Genomic DNA, 18,973 nt, shown 5'->3' with positions numbered 1-18,973 from the left:
GTTGTAAAGCTCTGCATCCCCTTCCCTTAGAGCCAACCTAATGCTGAGCTGATCGCAGCAACTGTATTTTCCTTTTTCCCCCTAGTTTCCACCTCCTATTTATTGGAAACTACCAAGCAGCTGTTTGTTATTGGATCTGCAACATCATCTACAATAGCAGGGAACAGCTGCAACATCTACAATAGAATAGGTGTAACATTTACAATAAGGAAAAGGTAAGCCAGTTTCCCACAGCAGGCACACGCCCAGTGTCAGGAGCCCGCTTTCCTCTCCTTTCCCCACCAGCTCCTTGCACAAAAGGCCGTGCCAGGAGCGGCCCAGTGAGCCCGGAGCGTGGAGCTCCTCGCGGGCAGGAGGGATGCTGCCGGCTTCGTACCCTGTGGCCTCTCCTAAAGGACCTGCCGTCAGCCCACACGCTCCCCAACGGCTGGTGAACGCCCATCAAGCTACGAATAGGGGCAAGAGGAAGAATTTGCACCAAGGCGATGACCAAGCACATTTCTCGTCCTGCTTCCTCTCCTTTCTGGTGAGGTGAGGAGATGGGCTCAGCTACATCACTTGATTTATCACCAAAACCGAGAGGAGGGAGACAGCGAGGGGCTCAGGGCTCGGGGCTCAGGGCATCAGGTACAGACCAATCCCCAGAGTTCGGGGAAGTGTGGCAGCCTCGGCCTTCGGCTCAGGGTCCTTAGATTTGACCTTCGGAACTTCAGGTCAAGGCCTGGTTCTTCGCTGCCGTGGCGCTCGCTGACCGCAGAACCTTTATGCAGCCCTTTGCTTTATCGCCGACTTTGATTTTTCAGTAAGTTCTGGCACAGATCCCTCAGCGCAAAGGGGAATGTGGTTTTCTGGCGAAGCAGGCCAGCACTGCAGGGAGCCGGGCGGGCCAAGCGGAGGCCCCACGTGGGGACCTCTCCAGGGGGGTCCCGCCGGGCCCCCGCAGGGCTTGTGCTCAGGGGCCGCGGCTCCAGCTGCAGCGCTCGAGGGCTGGCGTGGAGAACGGCTGGAGGGTGACCACTGCTGAAGGAGCGCGCAAGGCTGGGCAGGGCAGCCAAGGAGGGCGTCCTTAAACCAGGAGAGGCGGCAATTAGGCTGGCCCTCGGGGTCCCCAGAGCCGCGCTCACCGCAGCGCACCCGGCCACTCCCCCGCCCGGCGCCCACCTTCCTTTCAGTGTCCCTCAGCACTCACAGGTCGGCTCAGCTGGTGGTGTGAGGGGACAGCGACGTCCCCCAGGGGCTGCGGCGCCGTGCCAGCGCTTGACGAACCTGCTCCAGGTGAGCCGAGGGACGTGACGAGAGGTGAGCCAGCGGCGGTCTCAGCCAGGGAGGCGCAGTGGCCTCGGCTCGAGGCGGCTCTGTGTGGACACCAGGACTGCTCAAGGCTTGCCGCAGAATTTAAAAACCCGATGCCCACACCCAAGCCGAACGCTGCAGCTCAGGCACCGCCAGCCCACAGCTCCCAGGGGACTCGCCAACTCGGCCCCCTGCTGCGCCCCAAGCTCCGGCGCGTGCTGGAATGCCCTGGAAGGCCTGCTGAGCCCTGGGCTTCCCCGGGCTCCGAATCAGCAGGGCAGGGGCCCGGGAATCTGGTTCTGACGCTCCCGGATGACGCGGAAGCCGCTGCTCCGAGGAGCCTCCGAACGCCACAGAGAGCAACAACTGAGCCGGGCAGCACCGGAGACCGGTGCCGCGGTGCTGAGGCGACCCTGGAGCCAGGCGCCGGCTGGCGTGGGCTCGAGCTCGGACTCGGGGTACGTTTCCACCTCGTCGGTGAAAGGGTAACCACCTAGCAAAGTCGGAGAGGCCGGACAGTGTAGTCACGAGAATAAAAATACAAAGAAGCCACGAAACAGGGCCCAGGCCTAAAGCACACGGTCAGGCCCGTCATTATCAAGCCACCCACCGGCTAAACCTGGAGGGGCTGGGAGCGGAGGGAAGCTGGGCCCCATCGAGGCTGCACCCACAGCCGCCCTCGCCAGGGTCCAGGAGAGCCCCCTCAGCGCTTCTGCCTTACAGGTCCATGCCTCACCTGGCAGGCGGGCTCAGGCGGGCTCCTCGCCTGGCAGGCAGGCTCCTCACCTGGCAGGCGGGCTCAGGCGGGCTCCTCACCTGGTAGGCGGGCTCCTCGCATGGCAGGCAGGCTCAGGCGGGCTCCTCACCTGGCAGGCGGGCTCCTCGCCTGGCAGGCAGGCTCCTCACCTGGCAGGCGGGCTCAGGCGGGCTCCTCACCTGGTAGGCGGGCTCCTCGCCTGGCAGGCAGGCTCAGGCGGGCTCCTCACCTGGCAGGCGGGCTCCTCACCTGGCAGGCGGGCTCCTCACCTGGCAGGCGGGCTCCTCACCTGGCAGGCGGGCTCCTCACCTGGCAGGCGGGCTCCTCACCTGGCAGGCGGGCTCCTCACCTGGCAGGCGGGCTCCTCACCTGGCAGGCGGGCTCCTCACCTGGCAGGCGGGCTCCTCACCTGGCAGGCGGGCTCGGGCAAGGCTCTTCATCTGCCAGGCAGGCTCCTCCCAGTTCTCCCCCCCCCCCCATTCCTGTGGCCCCACCTGCCCATCCACCTGCTCCCCCTTTATCCCCCGTGAGACCCCAGTGTCCTCTTCTGCCCTCACGAAGGCCCTGCTCTCGTCAAGGTGATGTCCTCGGCCACTCCTGGCCTCGGCCTCCCTTCCTCTGGGCTGCAGCTTTGCCTCATGTGCCTCGCGCCTCTCTGGCTGCTCGCTCTGCCTTGTAAAATGATTTTTTTCTTTCCCCAGCTGTGAAATTAGCTTTAGTGGTTGGATCTTTTAAAATTTCAATGCCTAAATTTTAGACTCCAAATTTCCAGATCTCCCTGGAGCCCCTCTCCTGGCGTTTGAGTACTTACTAACATGTCTCATGAGCTCTAGTCCTTACTCCCCCCCCACGAATACTGCGTTTCCCTGAACTCCAGGTCTTGGACACGCAGCTGCGCTGGCGTAATGCAGTGTCCCCGCTCGGGCTGAGCTCATGGGCCCTGGCGACTGGAGCCAGGAGGAAGGCACAGTCCACTCGTTTTCCAGCCCTCGCCATCTCAGGTGGGTCTGATTTTCCAAAGGCCACACAGGTAGTAAGTGGAACTAGCGTTTAATCTCGTCTTCTCTGACTCAGGGCTGTGGAGCCACCTCGGCGTCTCACCAACCACCTCCGTGGGCGCCCACCGTCCAGCTTCACGTTAGCAAGAGGCGGCCTCCCAAAGCCCCTCCCCACCCGCTCCCTAACACCACATCCTGGACCCCAGGGGTCTGCAGCTGTCCATCAGTCAAGTGACCCTGGCCCTCCACTGCGCTGGAGGAGGAAGCCACAGCGTGCATGCCTCTGCTCAGAGCCATGCAATCCGGGCAAACGGCTCAGCTTACTTGAGCCTCAGTTTCCCCACCTGTGAAGTGGGAGTGGCGACTTCTTTGTAGAGGTTATTTTGAGGATGGGGCACTTATTTCAGTGCCTGGCAAGTAACAGCCAGGGCTGTCAGGGGCTCTGCTCCTTCCTGCCATTTGTGCCCCTTCCCCGCTGGCGTCGCCCCTGCTCCTCCGGCCTTGGCCTGCCCGTGCCCAGGGCTGCGGCGTCCACCAGCCCACTCTGCTCCCGAGGCGCACGTGGCTCCATGCCTGCCCCGTCCCCCAGCCATGCCCGGAGCTCCACTCCCCGGCACCCGGCCTGCAGGGACACGTCTTTCACCTGTGGAAAGAGACCCATGGGAGACAGGCTTGGCTCATCCAGGCAGCAGAACCGCGGACGAAGCGGTTTCCTGGACCAGCCCCCACCTGCCCCCAGGCAGGAGGCACTGGGCCTGGTTCCTCGCTCACCAGCCCACCTTCTGGCCACTTAATTCCCTGCTGCTCCAACCCGGAGAGCAGCTGGTAGCAACCCCCTGGCCTCACCCCACCTGCCCAGTGCACCTGCCACTGCGGCTTCTCATCCAAACATAGACCCGGGGCTGGCTCTGGGCTCTGGGCCCTGGAGGGCAGCTACTGCAGACCTGCTTTTGAGGGGGGCCAGCGCCCCCAGAGCAGCCTCCCTGGCCCCTCGGCTTCGCTGTGCACCCCCCTTTGGCCTGGCTGACACGGCAGCAGGGGAAGGTGGTGGTGGCCACTGCTGCCGTCTACACCCGGTGCTTACAGGTCAGGAGCCGAGGACTTGGTCAAATCTCCCCAGTTTGGCGGCGGCGGCGGGGGTGGGGTGGGAGGGGAGACATCAGCGGAACCGAAGACGGCGAGCCAGGGACGCCGCCCCGTGGAGGCCGGCTGCAGCCGGCGGATTCCTCTTTGGGGAGAAAGCTTTACCTTGAACACTTTCCCAGCCATCAAGTGGCGAGAGAATAAATCCCCTGGAAACTAAAACTGGCCCCCAAGGATATAAGGTCTTTTGGAAACACGACGGCCACCACTGCAAGCACACATAAAATCAAATACATACATGGTTTATGAGCAAACTGGTCGGAAATACAGAGCAACGTCTGGCAATTTTGTTTTTAAGTAAATCAATGGGTAGAAGAGTGTGAGACATTTTAATTTTCTGATTGATTTTTAAAATGTGAAGTCATACTGCAGAATCAAAGAATTGAAGCAGGTTAAGCATTTTATTCTAAAAAATTCTGCAAACCTGATCCCCTCTGCCCAGGCCCGACCTCGGCCTCCAGCCTCTCCTCGTCTGCTCTGCTCCGCGTGCTGGCTCCCCTCTGGGAAGCTCTCCCTCCCTGTCCGGCTCCTCAGCACCTGCCGCTCAGGCTCAAACGCCTCCAGGAGGCTGCTGGGCTGGGGGCACCCGCCCAGTCGCGCCTGCAGAGCCCTTCCTTCTCCTCTCCCAGGCCCCAGGCCCTCTGCTCGATGAACAGGCCTACCTGTCGCCGAAGCCGCGTCCCAGGTTCTGAAGGGGCCCCGATGGATGCTAAAAAATTATGCCGAGAGGTTTCTGTTGTTTCTCAAATGACAGGCAGGAAAGTCAAATGTGCAGGTGGCTCAAATAACAGAGAGCGGGTCCATGTGTCACCAAGAAAAGGTCCACGTTTGCCTGCTCCTTCCTTTCAGCTCATCACAGCCCTCCCCAGTCCTCAACCCCAATTGCTAACTAAAAACTCGGTCATTTCAGGTGAACATTCTAAGGTCGGGGAGGAGGAAAGACTTGGGTGGACTAAGCGCCAGACAACTGGTAAATGATGCACATTTTAAATACCTTAAAGACTGAACAGTGCCCGGCAGGGAGTGGCCGCGTGGCTCAGGCCTGGGCAGCCTTGGAAGCGCCAGCTCCCCCCGTTGCCCACGGGTGACCGGCGACACACAGGAGCGTGTGTTGGGCTTGGCTCCGTGCCCGGCAGCCACAGATACTCAGCAAATGATAATAATCATTACCACAAACGAGAATAAACCAAAGGGCACAACAATAGAAGGTGAACACATTTTTAAAGTGTGGTAAGAAATGGTAATTGAACAGAGGCCAGAGAAGATAAAATATAATCTCAAACCCCAATCACAGCCCTTCTATAAAAACCCAGACAAACTACAGCCATCACCAGAGATTGTTATCTATAAAGTATCTTCTTTTTATTTAAGTTAAACAATTTTCAAGGATGGTTTCCATCTATAAAATGGACAAAGTACAAGCTCTGTACAGCAGTTTTTTTAAAAATCAACTGGAAAAAAAATTACCAAAACTATATTTTGAATTTGCAAAACATACTCACAGAACCATCATTTTAGCTTTTATGAAGACCTAAGAAAAGACACAGAAGAACCAACTTGTCACACTTTGCTTGAAGGGCCGTAGGAAGGTGACCGCTGTTAAAAACAGGAGGGGGCGGCAATGCTCCAAACAGCGCAGTCACCGTAAGTCACTTTGGCACGCCGTGCCGTGTAGACCCAGAGGCCCCCGCAGCTGCGCGCCCACCCAGCCGGCAGGTGGCATTTGGCGGGTGAGACTCCTGGTGGGGTGGGGGAGCGCAGGGAAGGACCCCCAGGGCCCCCTTAGAGAGAAGCCCCGTCCTGCCAACGGGACGTGGCAGCAGCAGCTCCGGCGACCAGTCTGCAGGGACCAGCAGGCATCAGAGCCCCAGGGCGGGCGTGGCCGGCCCCCTCCCTCTGCAGGCACAGGTCCCGGGGGCCTCCCCCAGAGGCCATCTGTGGTCAAGATCAGCCTCTAAAAGACCAGCGTGCAGAACCGCCCCGCGGCTGGCCATTCCCTCGGGGTGCACGGCCTGCTTGGCAGGGGCGCCGGTTACCGGCTCCTCGGCACCCCAGCTATCATGAGCAGCAGCCGGGGCTGCGTGGAAGACAGAGCAGCAGGCCCCCTCTCCTGGGAGAATCATCCACGCCGCCCGAGCAGCTCCGCGACCTCGGCCGGCCCTCGCGAGGGGCGCTCAGGTGGGGACTATGGAAACACCAACGCGCACACAGCAGCTCCACGGCTGCCAGGCGAGCCAGCCACCTGAGGCCAGGTAAGGGGGCAGGGGGGCCAGGAAAAGAATTCTTCTGGAGAGCCAGCCTGTCACTGCAAAGCTGCCTCGGGACACTGCTGGACAAGCCCAAAGGCCTTTCTTCTCCTGGCAGCGCCTCGTTCCTAACTGTCTCGTGGTTTAGCCGAATCTGCCTCCTAAATGGCAAGGCTCTGTTTCACACACGTTAGCTGGCGTTGTCGTTTTGACACTTCCTAGTTCTCTACCCACAGCCCCCGGCAGCAGCCGCCCGGAGCAGGAGGGAGTGGAGACACACAGGGCGCCCGTGGCGGCAAGCACCAGGCCTCCAAACACGGAAGCTGTAAAGGCGGCTGTCCCCAGGCTGGCTCATCGCCACCGCTCTAACAGCAGCTCGACGAACTCTGAATCAGGGCGAGCAGGATCAAGTAACAATTAGCCCCCCACCCGGCGCCATCTCCCTGTCCCCGCCATCCCCAGGAGGTGGGACAGCATCTTACGGTGGGAGCAAGGGATTTGTTTTTGTTTTTCTCCCTTAGAGAAAATAAACTTAATTTACAAAGACCTAAAGCAATATTTGTCGTGGCGGATAACCCACACATGTGTGCAGACACGAGCGGAACGCAAGGTGGACTCAAGGCCCAGCAGTGACCTCCCGAGACCTAATGGAGACGCCGGGGAAGAGCCCCGGGCGCTCCCCAATTGCCACCTCCCACCGCGCTAGACCACAGCATCGCTAGACCACAGCATCGTCCGGAGGCCCGAGGCTGCAGGAGGCTACCCCAGGGGGCTCCAGTCCCTCCTCTTCTCAAGGGCATGAACTGCTTGGTGGAGAATTTACAAGACGACAACGAGCTATCAAAACCCTGGGGAATGGACTCTTTCTTAATATACCTTTATATTTAGCGTCCCATTGTAGAAAATTCATTTTCAATATAGCAAGTACGTTACATGGAAGCGGGCACTACGGACTAGGAGGAGAGAACAGACGGGCAGAGAAGGGGGAGTCACGGGGTTGTAAACTGCACAACGGCATGATTCAGCTTTATGGAAATGAGAGCTGATTTCGGTGGGATGAAAAGTGGAGATTTCCGAGCAGCCCCCTCTGCAGGACGCAGCCCCGCACCGGCCCCCTCCCCGTCGGCAGCAGGTCCGGGTCGGGGTCCCGTCCACACCCGGCTGCGGCAGTGAGTGCAGAGGCCAGCGGGCAGGCGGGGCGGCTCTGGTGCTGGGAGGGGAAGTGGCGGCGGCCGTCCGGGAGACGAGGAAGCAGGCCCTTGTCCAGCCTGCTGGAGCGCTGCGACATTCAGACCACGATGGAATACTGAGGTATATAGTTCCGTGGAAAAGTTTAAGAAACATCACCAGTGACGAGGGGCAGGTGGCGGCGCTGGGGCTGCCTCCTACGGCTGCAGGTTGAGCGAGAACTTCCACTGCTGGGTCAGGGCGCTGCCGCATACCTCCACACTCAGCCCGCCCGCCTTGGCCGCGCGGCTGTCCAGGCACAGGTTGCTGCCCACGTGCCGCAGCCTCGAGTTGCCCTCGATCTGCTCCCATTTCTGCAAAAGACAATAGGCAATTGGGAAGTGCAGGGGCGTCTGGCTGCACTGAAATCAGCCTCTGGCCTCTGACTGCAAAGCACGGCTGTAGCAGGTGGCACAGGTGCCTGGGGGCCCGGGGAGGCCAGGCCCGTGCTGGGGCTGCAGGCAGAGCTGTCCAGCCCCACCCTCTGCCCTTGAGCTGCCCCAGGGCCCCAACACCCATCCCTTGGGCCCGCAGGAAAGCATCTGGCAAGGGTCAGTCCCAAGGACCTGATATGCTGCTCCCAGAGGGTAATCTGCATCAACTCCCAAGGAGTCCCACCTGCACGTCTCACCCTGGGGGCCGCCTCACACTCTCCCTTAGAGCCTCTGAACAGCCCGGCCAGTGGATCCGGTCCCCCGTGCGAGGCTCACCCCAGGGTGAGGAGCCTATTTCTGTGCCCTCCGTCTTCTCCTCCGGTTGTAAGCTCCTCAGATGAGCAGCTTGTCTCGGCCACCGAGCAGCCCCAAGCGCCGGCAGGTGCCATCAGTATTCTGAGTTCTGACTGTGCCAGTGTAAAGCACAGAGCAGCGTGCACACGCACACAGAAATCCCACTGGGCAGGCCAGAAAATGAATCCACCACCCAGCGGAAGGGGACCCGAGGACCCTCTGCCTGCTACTTAGCAAGTAACACACATATTCCCAATTTAATAAGTTGTTTTTTTTTAACACCAGAAGTTCTCCCTTTGTTAATGTAGTAAAATTATACACTTCTTTACACTGTATGCACTACAGCTTCTCTACGCACGTATTTCTGCAAATCCTTTTGACTGTAGAATTGTTTTCCCACTTTTGCTTGCCTTTCCCCTTTGACTCTGCAAATGCACACCTAACACATTTACAGATGGGCACCGAAACTGAAAATTCCTGCTGGCAAGGCAGCGCAGCTTCAAGATGAAATCTGCTAACGAGCCTCTTCTCAGGCGAAGAGCGGCCGCCTTCCCACAGGGGCGGCTGGAGGTGTCGTAGTGAGGTCTGCACTGCTCACCCACGCCTGCGCCAACCTGGAGCTCTGCCGACAGCAGGAGCAGCGCGATCGCGGCACGGGAGCACTGCGCAGGCCTGTCTCCTCACTCGCCCTTGCTCCTTGGCTGCAGTTCATGCCCTGCCTCCGTTCTAGAGCTCGCTCCTGGCTCCGACATCTGTCTCTGAATGCCGGGAATCCCGTCCATAAAGAACGTGGGAGGATGGACAGATGCCACTGTCGGCAGAGACTGCCACGGGGCCGGGCACCATGACACGGATGGCCTTGAAGAGAGCCGTGGCCCAGCTCGTCCAGGGTGGCAGCTCAGCCACTCCATCAAACGTGGGGGGCGCTTTCTAAGGGTGGACGCGACGGGATGCCCCCAGCGTCTGACAGGGCCAACGGCTCGGCAGACCCCCCCTCACGTACATCGCTCGACCAGACAAGCCGACAGTCTTAAGTCTCTTCTCTGCTCACAAGGCCCTTAGGGGTCAGTTACGGCCCCAAGAACTCGACAACCTCAGCTCTTGGCAGGGCCACCTCTGCCTCGAGGGCAGCTCCTTAGGGGACTGAGCGTCGACTTAAACAGGGCAGAGCAGAGACACCGCCACTTCCTATGTCCGAAGACTCCATGGACCCGGGGGAGGCCCCTCCACCCACGGTCGGGCCGGGCTCCTGCTGGTTCACCGCTGCCAGCTGCCACACGTGGGCTGGTCCGTGGGCGGTGGCCGTCCACTGTCGACCAGCCCAGCTCCCTCAGCCGGCCAGGCTGAACAGGGCGGGGGAAGGAGAGGGGCATGCAGGGGCGGGCGGAGGCTGGCCTCTGCACACACGTCCACGACAACCAGAATTTAAGGCACTGGTGGAAAAGTTACGGGAGCCAGTTTTAGCCTCAGTTCTCCCACGTGACTTGGGGGGAGGCATTTAATTTCTGGGAGGATGAAATCAGTATTGGACTCGATGCCTGCTTAGTCTCCTGGTGCTGACGGGCTCTGTGCCTCGGTTTCCCTATCAGCCATCTGTCTTGTAACGAGGGACTGTGGGAAGACGAGCCAGTATGGGAAGGGAAGGCCCTCTGGTGCTTGCGTTTCCATTTCTTCACGTCACTACCAGGGAACGGGCCAGAGAAAAACAGCTTGAAAGGCTTAAAATGTATTCTGCACAGTTTGGAAAAAGTAATATAAAAATGTGCATTTGTGTGTGTGTGTGTGTATGTGTAGAGAGCCACAACAATTTGAACTTACATCATTTAGAATTTGTATAAATTTAAAGAGAAAATATTTTAAGGAGTAAACAAAGACATGTAATTTCTCTTAAAATTTTCAGTGGTGCTGGGAGGAGAAGGAGACTATCAATGGCAATGAGCAATGTCGTTAGACTTGTGGCTGAGAAATAGGGGCTCGGAGCAGGTCTCTTCCAGGGCTGGCAGCGATGGGCACGCCCAGGCTGAGATGAGCCAGGTACAGCAACGCAACGACCCTCCAGCACCAGGCCAGCCTCCCCGTGGCGGCACTGCCACGAGCCTCGCTGTAGTTTCAGCCGTGCTGCGCTTTCTGTGCTGGCACCCCTGTGCAGGCCAGTGTTTCCACTAGCGTCGGGAGTAAAGCAATCGACTTCCGTTTTCAGTCAGAATTTCCACCCACTCGCCCATCCTTCCCAGCGGGTCCCTGCCAGCTCGGTGGCTCCTGGACACGCTGCCCAGTCCAGCGCTTGGCGGGGGGACGCTGCCTCGTCTACCACCTGCCCCTGAACAGGTGCTGACAAGCAGCCCCAGGTGTCCACACGCAGGGCAGGGCGGCTCTGGCGTCCCCGCGTCACCCTGTGCACTCGGCCGCACAGCATGAGACCAAAGGGAGTACCCGGCCACTACGGCTGCTGGAGGAAGCGGCCGGCAGACGGGCACCGGCTCTGCTTAAACCCCGCGGTGGCTGGGGACCGAGGGACCGGGTGGGAAAGCACCTGCGGGGGCCTGTCCAAAGTAGCCGCTGACCGACCACGCTGTGGCGGGATCTGAGTATAAAATAAAACGTGGTCCCATCCTCTCAGCCCACCAAGACCATGGCCCAGATACAACTGGACTGATCTAGAGATTAGTGGAAAGACGTGGCCGGGAGAGAAGCGTGCGGAGCAGAAGCAGCGCAGACGGGGTGGAGGGGGAAGCAATCACGCGCCCTCCCCTACCCGACACCGCCTCGCGGGCCTCGCAGTGTGCGCCTTCACTGAGCAGCACGTGGGGACCTGGCAGCGAGCAAGGAGCTCGAGTCTGGAGGGCGCTCAAGACCAACCAAGTAACGATGCAAATAATCACCGCACCGTGGGGGACGCGACAAGGGCAGGCGCGGGGGTGCAGGGCCGCAGGCAGCGTGGCGCCCGAGGGGCTGAGAGCCTCACCTGTCTGCTGTCGTTTTCTCTGCAGCCCTGTAGCTTGATGAGGGAACCAGGCGCTCGGTCCACCACAGTAAGGCACAAATCCATGTGTTTCACCGACTTGTCCTTCGTTAGGGCCCATTCCTACAACACAAAACCAGAATCTGAATGCATGCAGGGCACTGTGAAAATACAAAGCACCCAAAAGGGAATTAAATATGCTGGAGAAGAGGATTCAGAACTCAGAGCCAGCAATGGCTTTCTAATTACAAATGTACAGCTGGGCACTTGGTGGTTTGGAGCTCTAGGTTCCCCAGAAAAAGATGTTCTTAAATTGCCTCCATCCCTGTGGGCGCGAACTTGTCCTAGGTAGGACCTTCTGAGGAGGCCGCGTCAGTTAAGGCATGGCCCGTCAGGACGCCCTTTACGAGAGAAAATTCAGACCACGAGAGAGAAAGCCACGGCGAGAATCCGGAGGAGAAGGAAGACGCCAAGAGACGCCGCTGTGCGCGCTGCACGTGGCGAGCTAAGGCCGAGCGTCGCCGGCCCAGAGGCCGCAGCCTGTGCGGAGAAAGCATCGCCTCGACGGTGCCGTGATGTGGACTTTCTTTTAGCCTCCAAACCGTAAGCTGATAAATCCCCACTGTTACACCACGTGCCATCGACTGCACACTTTACGTGGACTGCATGTATGAATGTTCCAATAAAACTGATTTTTAAAATTCCCGTTGTTTAAGTCGCCCCACTGCACAGTATTTGCTTGAGCAGCCCAGGAAACTAAAATAGGGATGTCTGTGGCGGCCACATAACTGAGCCCAAAGTGGACCTAAAGGTGTGCAAAGTGCGTGGAGAACCGTGGTAACGAACAGCATTAACTATTTCAGTCCCGAATGCAAGTCAGCGCTCCCTGCAGTGACGCTTGTTTTTCGACAGCTTCACGGGAGCTGTCAGAGCCTGTGGCCGCTGTACCTGTGCGCTCCGTGGCCGAGGTAGACAGCCGAGTCCACCTTCACGTGCCCGGCCTCCTCCTTCCTCTGCACCCTCGTGACTCTGGGTCGACTGTCCCCAGGTGGTGACAGTACTTACAGTGTGGAGACTGTAAATCATGCACCGCGTGTTGACACAGAATGAACAGTGCACAGCCTCACCCGAGCGCCGAGCGGGTCGACTGGCGCCCATGCAACCCTGCGAGGACCTCAGAAGTGGAGACGCGAACACCACACATCCGTGGAGGGCTCACTACGCGCCATCCCCACTGTTCAGAAGAGGAAACCGAGGCAGAGTGCACATAACGGTCCTCTAAGATACACTCAGGGCACAACCCCGAGACCGGTGGAGAGAAAAGCCGCTTCTGCGCTAAAGGAGCCGATGTGGGGCGGGAAGCCGCAGCGGGGAGGCGGGAAGCCGCGGCGGGGAGGCGGGCCCTGTCCTGGCCGCCGACCACCCCGGGCTTGGCCCAACACGGGGCGGACCCCAGGGAGCCCCGAGGACGCCCAGCCCCCTCGAGGACTCCCGGGACGGCGGCCCGCTCCGGCCTTCGCTCACCCTGCGGGAGACGACAACGCACAGCCGGCAAGCCGGCAAGCGCTGCTTTCTGGTGCATCCGAGCCACGGGGTGTGACCTCAGGCACTGTTAAGTGCTACCACACGTGTGTTTCCTCCTTTTTTTCTGTTCTCGGGGTAAACATTCTTTAAAGAGGCCTCACTGCTTAGTACCTGAATCCCCTCGGAACAAACTGTTGTGAGAAAAACCCTGAACGTCAAGATGAGCGGTCCACTGGCGACCCGCGCGCCAGCCAGAGGGCGGGCAGGGGGACGGCTGGTCCAGGCCCTGGTAACACCCCCCTCAGGGACTTGGCACGCCCTGGGGCTTCAGCTTCCGCCCCTCAGGTGGCGCTTCTATAAAAGTAGGTCCAAGTCAAATACCTCTGGGAACGTTGAATACAAGCCCAATTCCTCTCTTGAATATTCACAAGGAGCCTATTAAATGGCCTAGGAAGTCCTAGGATTAAGAAACCTGCTTGGCCTGCCCAAATTCACAACCATGGGGCAGAGGCTCTCCCCAGCTGACCGCCTGGGCCACACTGGGCACAGCGCGTCCTCTGGAAAAGACCACACGGGACCAGATGACCCGAGAGACTGAGGCCAACACCCCACAATGCTGTAGCCCCACGGTGTCGAGACTGCAGTGGGGGGACACCCAGTGTAGACCCGAGAGACTGAGGCCAACACTCCACGATGCCATACTCCTACAGTGCCAAGACTGCAGCAGGGGGACACCCAGTGTGGACCTGAGAGTCTAAGGCCAACACTCCACAATGACATACCCCTACAGTGCTGACTGCAGTGGGCGGACACCCAGTGTAGACCCGAGAGCCTGAGGCCAACACTCCATAATGACATACCCCTACAGTGCTGACTGCAGTGGGGGGACACCCAGTGTAGACCCGAGAGCCTGAGGCCAACACTCCATAATGACATACCCCTACAGTGCTGACTGCAGTGGGGGGACACCCAGTGTAGACCCGAGAGACTGAGGCCAACACTCCACGATGCTGTAGCCCCACGGTGTCGAGACTGCAGTGGGGGGACACCCAGTGTAGACCCGAGAGACTGAGGCCAACACTCCACGATGCTATAGCCCCACGGTGCCAAGACTGCAGTAGGGGGACACCCAGTGTGGACCTGAGAGTCTAAGGCCAACACTCCACAATGACATACCCCTACAGTGCTGACTGCAGTGGGGGGACACCCAGTGTAGACCTGAGAGACTGAGGCCAACACTCCACGATGCCGTAGCCCCACGGTGTCGAGACTGCAGTGGGGGGACACCCAGTGTAGACTGGAGAGTCTAAGGCCAACACCCCACTGTGCCGTAGCCCCACAGTGTCGAGACTGCAGTGAGGGGACACCCAGTGTAGACTGGAGAGTCTAAGGCCAACACCCCACTGTGCCGTAGCCCCACAGTGTCGAGACTGCAGTGAGGGCACACCCAGTGTAGACTGGAGAGTCTAAGGCCAACACCCCACTGTGCCGTAGCCCCACGGTGTCGAGACTGCAGTGGGCACCCTCGGAGGCCAACGCCCACAATGCCGTAGCCCACAGTGGGTGTCCCACAGGCACCCACTTCACCCCACTTCAGGACGGCATGTGGGGCTAAGGGGCCGCAGGAGAAAGCGCACCTCCCCTCCTCGTCCACCCACATTTGTCACACCTCCACTACCACGAACGAGCGGCGTGCGAAGACGCCCACTGTGCGGCCACGAGGCCCGCGGTGGTGACGGCCCGTGTTCAGGGGAGCTGCAGCTGGTTCCGGAAAGATGTTGGGAGCTGCTGGAAGGTTTGCTGACACCCGTTAAAGCTCAGGTAGAAACGTTTCTACAATCTTCTTGCTATTGTGTGTTTAATTATTTTACGGCAGATTTTATAATGAATTCCAGGAAAGCTAATTTAGCTTTGCAAACAACAGTGCTAGTTGCCACTTTGTTCTTTTGTTGCATTTCAATTATCTAAATTTGTTAAAAAAAAAGTTCATAAATATTTAAGAAAGGCTTTTCTGAGCTGTCACTCTTAAAAGGCATGGCCATTAATTTTCTCATTTCCTGTGTGTCTGCTGAGCCTTGGCCAGAAGGCAGATAACAAAATTCACTCTTCCAAGGAACCATATCTATTTTCAGTTAGAAAATATTATTTATGTTCTCGTTTCTCAGCCATGTGGCACAAGACTAAAAAAAAAGCTTCATTTTTCCTCACTCCGAAAGGACTCACTCGTAGGTTTACGAGTTGGAACAATCGCAAAGCAGTGAGCACGGCCTTCGGCCTCCGTTCCCCTTCAAAACGGCGCTGGCCGATGGGCTGGCCTCTGCCACACATGGCTACTTAATCTAAAACTAAGTGAATAAGAAACGCCGACCGATCCTGGTCACTCACAAGTGCTCAGTAACCACCTGCACGAGCGGCAACTGCACCGAGTGGCTCCTGCACCGGCGGCTCCTGCACGAGCGGCAACTGCACCGAGTGGCTCCTGCACCGAGTGGCTCCTGCATGGGCGGCTCCTGCACCGGCTGCACCGAGTGGCTCCTGCACGGGCTGCACCGAGTGGCTCCTGCATGGGCGGCTCCTGCACCGGCGGCTCCTGCACCGGGCGGCTCCTGCACCGGGCGGCTTCTGCACCAGCAGCCAGACGGACCGTCTCACACCACGGCGGGCTCCACAGGCAGCGCTCCTCCAGGAAGCGGCTTCCGGCCCCATGTCCAAGGAGCAAGGCGGCCAGGACATGTAGTCCCTTCCACCAGAAAACCTCGGCTGCTCGAGGGAACCCCCTGGAGCGTTCAGACACCCCGATGGCCTCGAGGCCCCAGGCTAACTACACCAGAGATCCTGGAGTGCCCCGCAGGGGTGACAGCCCGCCAGTGACGCGTGCGCAGCCACCAAGAGCTGCTGAGAGCGGGGCTCCTCTTCCCGCCCAGCCCCAGTGCCCGCCGGTGTAGCGCCCACCCAGCCCCCACCCAGTCCCAGCGCCCACTGGCACGGCACCCATCCGGCCCCCACCCAGCCCCAGCACCCCCTGGCATGGCGCCCATCCAGCCTCTAGGTTCCACCCAGCCCCAGCGCCTGCCGGAACGGCACCCATCCAGCCCCCACCCAGCCCCAGCACCCCCTGGCACAGTGCCCATCCAGCCCCTAGGTCCCACCCAGCCCCAGTGCCTGCCGGCACGGCACCCATCCAACCCCCACCCAGCCCCAGCGCCCCCTGGCACGGTGCCCATCCAGCCTCTAGGCCCCACCCAGTCCCTAAGTCCCACCCAGCCCCAGCGCCTGCCGGCACAGCACCCATCCGGCCACCACTCAGCCCCAGCGCCCGCTGGTATGGCACCCAACCAGCCCCCATCCAGCCTCCAGACCCCACCCGGCACAGGGTGCACCCAGCACAGACCCCACCCAGCCCCCATGCCCACTCAAAACTGGGCCCACCCAGCTCCCATGCCCCCGGCGCAGGGCCCACCAGGCACAGCACCCACTCAGCTCCCACGCCCACCCAGCAGAGGGCCCACCCAGCTCCCATACCTAACACAGGGCCCACTCAGCTCACACACCCCCTGGCACAGGGCCCAGCCAGCACAACAGCCACTCAGCCCCCACGCTCCCTGGCACAGGGTCCACCCAGCCCCCAGCGCACAGCCCTGGCAATGAGTGTCGAGAAGGCACCAAAAAAAATAAAAATAAAAAAGGAAACGCGGGCTGGATGGCAGTACCCGGCTCAGTCATCTGGGGGCTTCTCCGTCTCCGTGTGCAGCTCTGGGGCTGACCAGCGTGTGGGCTGTGGGCCTCGGCAGGGCACGGCTCCTGTCAGGTGGCCCCTGCACCGCCCCAATCGACTCGCTCCCCCAGAGGGCGTCCCAAGGGCAGCACAGCCCCAGGAGCCCCAGTGACTGGTGGTGGGTGACTGCACTTTACTGCTCAGCCAAGACAAGAGGGGGCTGCTAAAACTTCCAGGGCACCCTGAGACGAGGAGCTGCTAACGCGGCCAGGGCAGGAGGTGTGCACCTGTGAGAACAGGTCTGGCCACCTTACCTCTAGGCCTGCAGGGGGGCTCAGGACCAACCTCGGGGCAGGATGCGGAGGGCCGGCGGCCACGTGTCCTAAGACAGCCTGCGCCTGCTGCCTCCACGAGGCGAGACCCTGCCTGGCTACCACTCTGGACATGCAACCCGTTCCCAAGGCTCCTGAATGGGGGTCCAGTGACGTGGCCAGGGTGTTACCTCTTCTTAAATGCTCCATATACTAAGCGGCAGTGGAGACATGAAAATGTGAAGGATTAAACTTTAAACTGATTAATCAGGTATTTCAAATACGACAGCCTCCTCCTGTGGACCCGAGGCTGGTCGAGCCCACGGCCTCCTCCTGTGACCCTGCGGCTGGTCCAGTCCATGGCCTCCTCCTGTGCCCTGGAGGCTGGTCAAGGCGCCCATGGCCTCCTCCTGTGCCCCGGACGCTGGCCAAGGCGCCCACGGCCTCCTCCTACCACCCCGAGGCTGGTCCAGCCCACGGTCTCCTCCTGTGACCCTGAGGCTGATCCAGCCCACGGCCTCCTCCTGTGCCCTGGACGCTGGCCAAGGCACCCACAGCCTCCTCTAGTGGCTCCGAGGTCGACTAAGGGGGCTGCGCACCCCAGAAGCTGCCTGCTTCCTCTCAGCCCCCAGCCCCCCACCACGTACCTGGTTGCCCCCCGCGTTGTGGCACTCGTAGACGCCGACGACACCATCAGCAAAGTGTCCCAAGGTGTCAAGGCAGTTGGTTCCCTGCTGCAACGCCCCGAAAGCGATGTCCTGGTGGTCCGGGACCCTGGAAAGCAATGCCATCAGGGTCTCTGCCCGCCACTGCGCAGGTCGCGGAGGCCGAGGCTGCGCAGGCCGGGCTCCAGCACGCCCCAGGCCAGGGAGTGCCGATGAGAGGGGAAGCTGCGCACTCCCACGTCCCCAGCACCCGAAGGTCTCAGGGGAGAGAGATCTTTATACACAGCCAGGAACGCCTGCTGGGAAGAAAAGTCCTGAGGCTCAAAGCTCAGTTTTAGGAAAAGGGGCTGCTGGGATCAGATCCCATTGCCTCACGCTTTCAGTGCTCTCGGCTCTGTGTGCAGGAAAGGGGGCTGAACACAACGGCCTCACGGTCCAGCGGGAAGGTGCCCCGGGCTTCGGGGCCGGACATGGGCCGCAGCCGTGCCCCGGCACGTGGCAGCGCATGCTCTCTGGGGAAGGCGCCAGCCGCTGTGTCTCCACTTCCCCTCCTGGGAAGGGTGGCAGCAGGTGCGGTCTGCAGCCCAGCCCGCGGGGTCACCCGGCAGCGGGCATCCCTGCTGTCACGCTGGCATCTCCCTGCCCTGCTCGGGGATTCGCCGGTTGGGGTGAAGCAGACGTAGAAGGTGGTGCTGCGCCCCGCACCCCCAAATCATGGTGACCTCAGGATGGAGCCCCAGTTTACCCCGTTTAGCCACAGAGGCCCTAGAGCTATGGGCCGAGCCCCCGCGCTGTGAGCCCCAGCTGGGAGGTGGGCACGGGGCTCCCTGCCCAGCGCCAAGGGCGCCCCTCAGACAGCGGGGGGGAGAACATGCCATCCTTCTCCTGTCCCCTCTGGGGCCCCGGGAGGCAGGCGCCGCGCCGATGACTTGACAAGTGGAGGAATCGGCTCCCAAGAGCAGCAGAGTGGGGCGCGGCGGAGCGAGGCTGCGACTCCTAACTCTCCCCTCGGCTCCCAGACAAGGCCTTGGAGCCGCCAGCGGAGGACGGGGAGACTGCGCACTCATGGGTGGGGACACGCGACCGCAGAGTGCTCGGAATCGTCAGGAGGAGAGCCCGATGCTGGCAGGTCGGCCGGCGACCCCTCTACAGACGACGCGCGGGGTCCTGGAGCCCGCGGCTCCTCGGGAGGAGGGTCAGGGCCCCCGAGGACCCGGAGCTCAACTCACGTGAAGTGGAAGGCCGGGTGCGGAAAGGGGGCTCGGAGGAGGGGCTGCGCCAGCCTCGACCCTCCCGGGGAGGAGGCGCCAGCGCGGCCGCGGCAAGAGCCGGCCAGAGCAGGCGGCACCTGTGTCCTCCCAGAGGCAAGGATGTGGCCGCGCGGGCAGAGCCGCCTCCTCTGGG

General features: G+C 60.6%; 1 protein-coding gene across 1 annotated transcript in view; it reads right to left on the bottom strand.

Moving 5' to 3' along the window:
• Positions 1 to 5,528: 5,528 nt before the first annotated feature.
• GALNT2 (polypeptide N-acetylgalactosaminyltransferase 2) overlaps positions 5,529 to 18,973 on the bottom strand; it is a 165,551-nt gene continuing 152,106 nt past the window's right edge. Inside the window, exons 14-16 of the mRNA XM_004453376.4 lie at positions 17,552 to 17,678; positions 11,358 to 11,477; positions 5,529 to 7,978 (exon numbers count right to left, since the gene is read on the bottom strand). Of these exons, the coding sequence (XP_004453433.1) occupies positions 7,823 to 7,978; positions 11,358 to 11,477; positions 17,552 to 17,678 (403 nt within the window). The 3' untranslated portion in view covers positions 5,529 to 7,822. The remainder of the gene's footprint in view (positions 7,979 to 11,357; positions 11,478 to 17,551; positions 17,679 to 18,973) is intronic.

The sequence above is a fragment of the Dasypus novemcinctus genome, chromosome 28 (genome assembly GCF_030445035.2).
Source record: "Dasypus novemcinctus isolate mDasNov1 chromosome 28, mDasNov1.1.hap2, whole genome shotgun sequence".
Taxonomy (NCBI): Eukaryota; Metazoa; Chordata; class Mammalia; order Cingulata; family Dasypodidae; genus Dasypus; species Dasypus novemcinctus.
The sequence above is the reverse complement of the archived record's forward strand: the minus strand, read 5'-3'. Positions and strand labels throughout refer to the sequence as shown.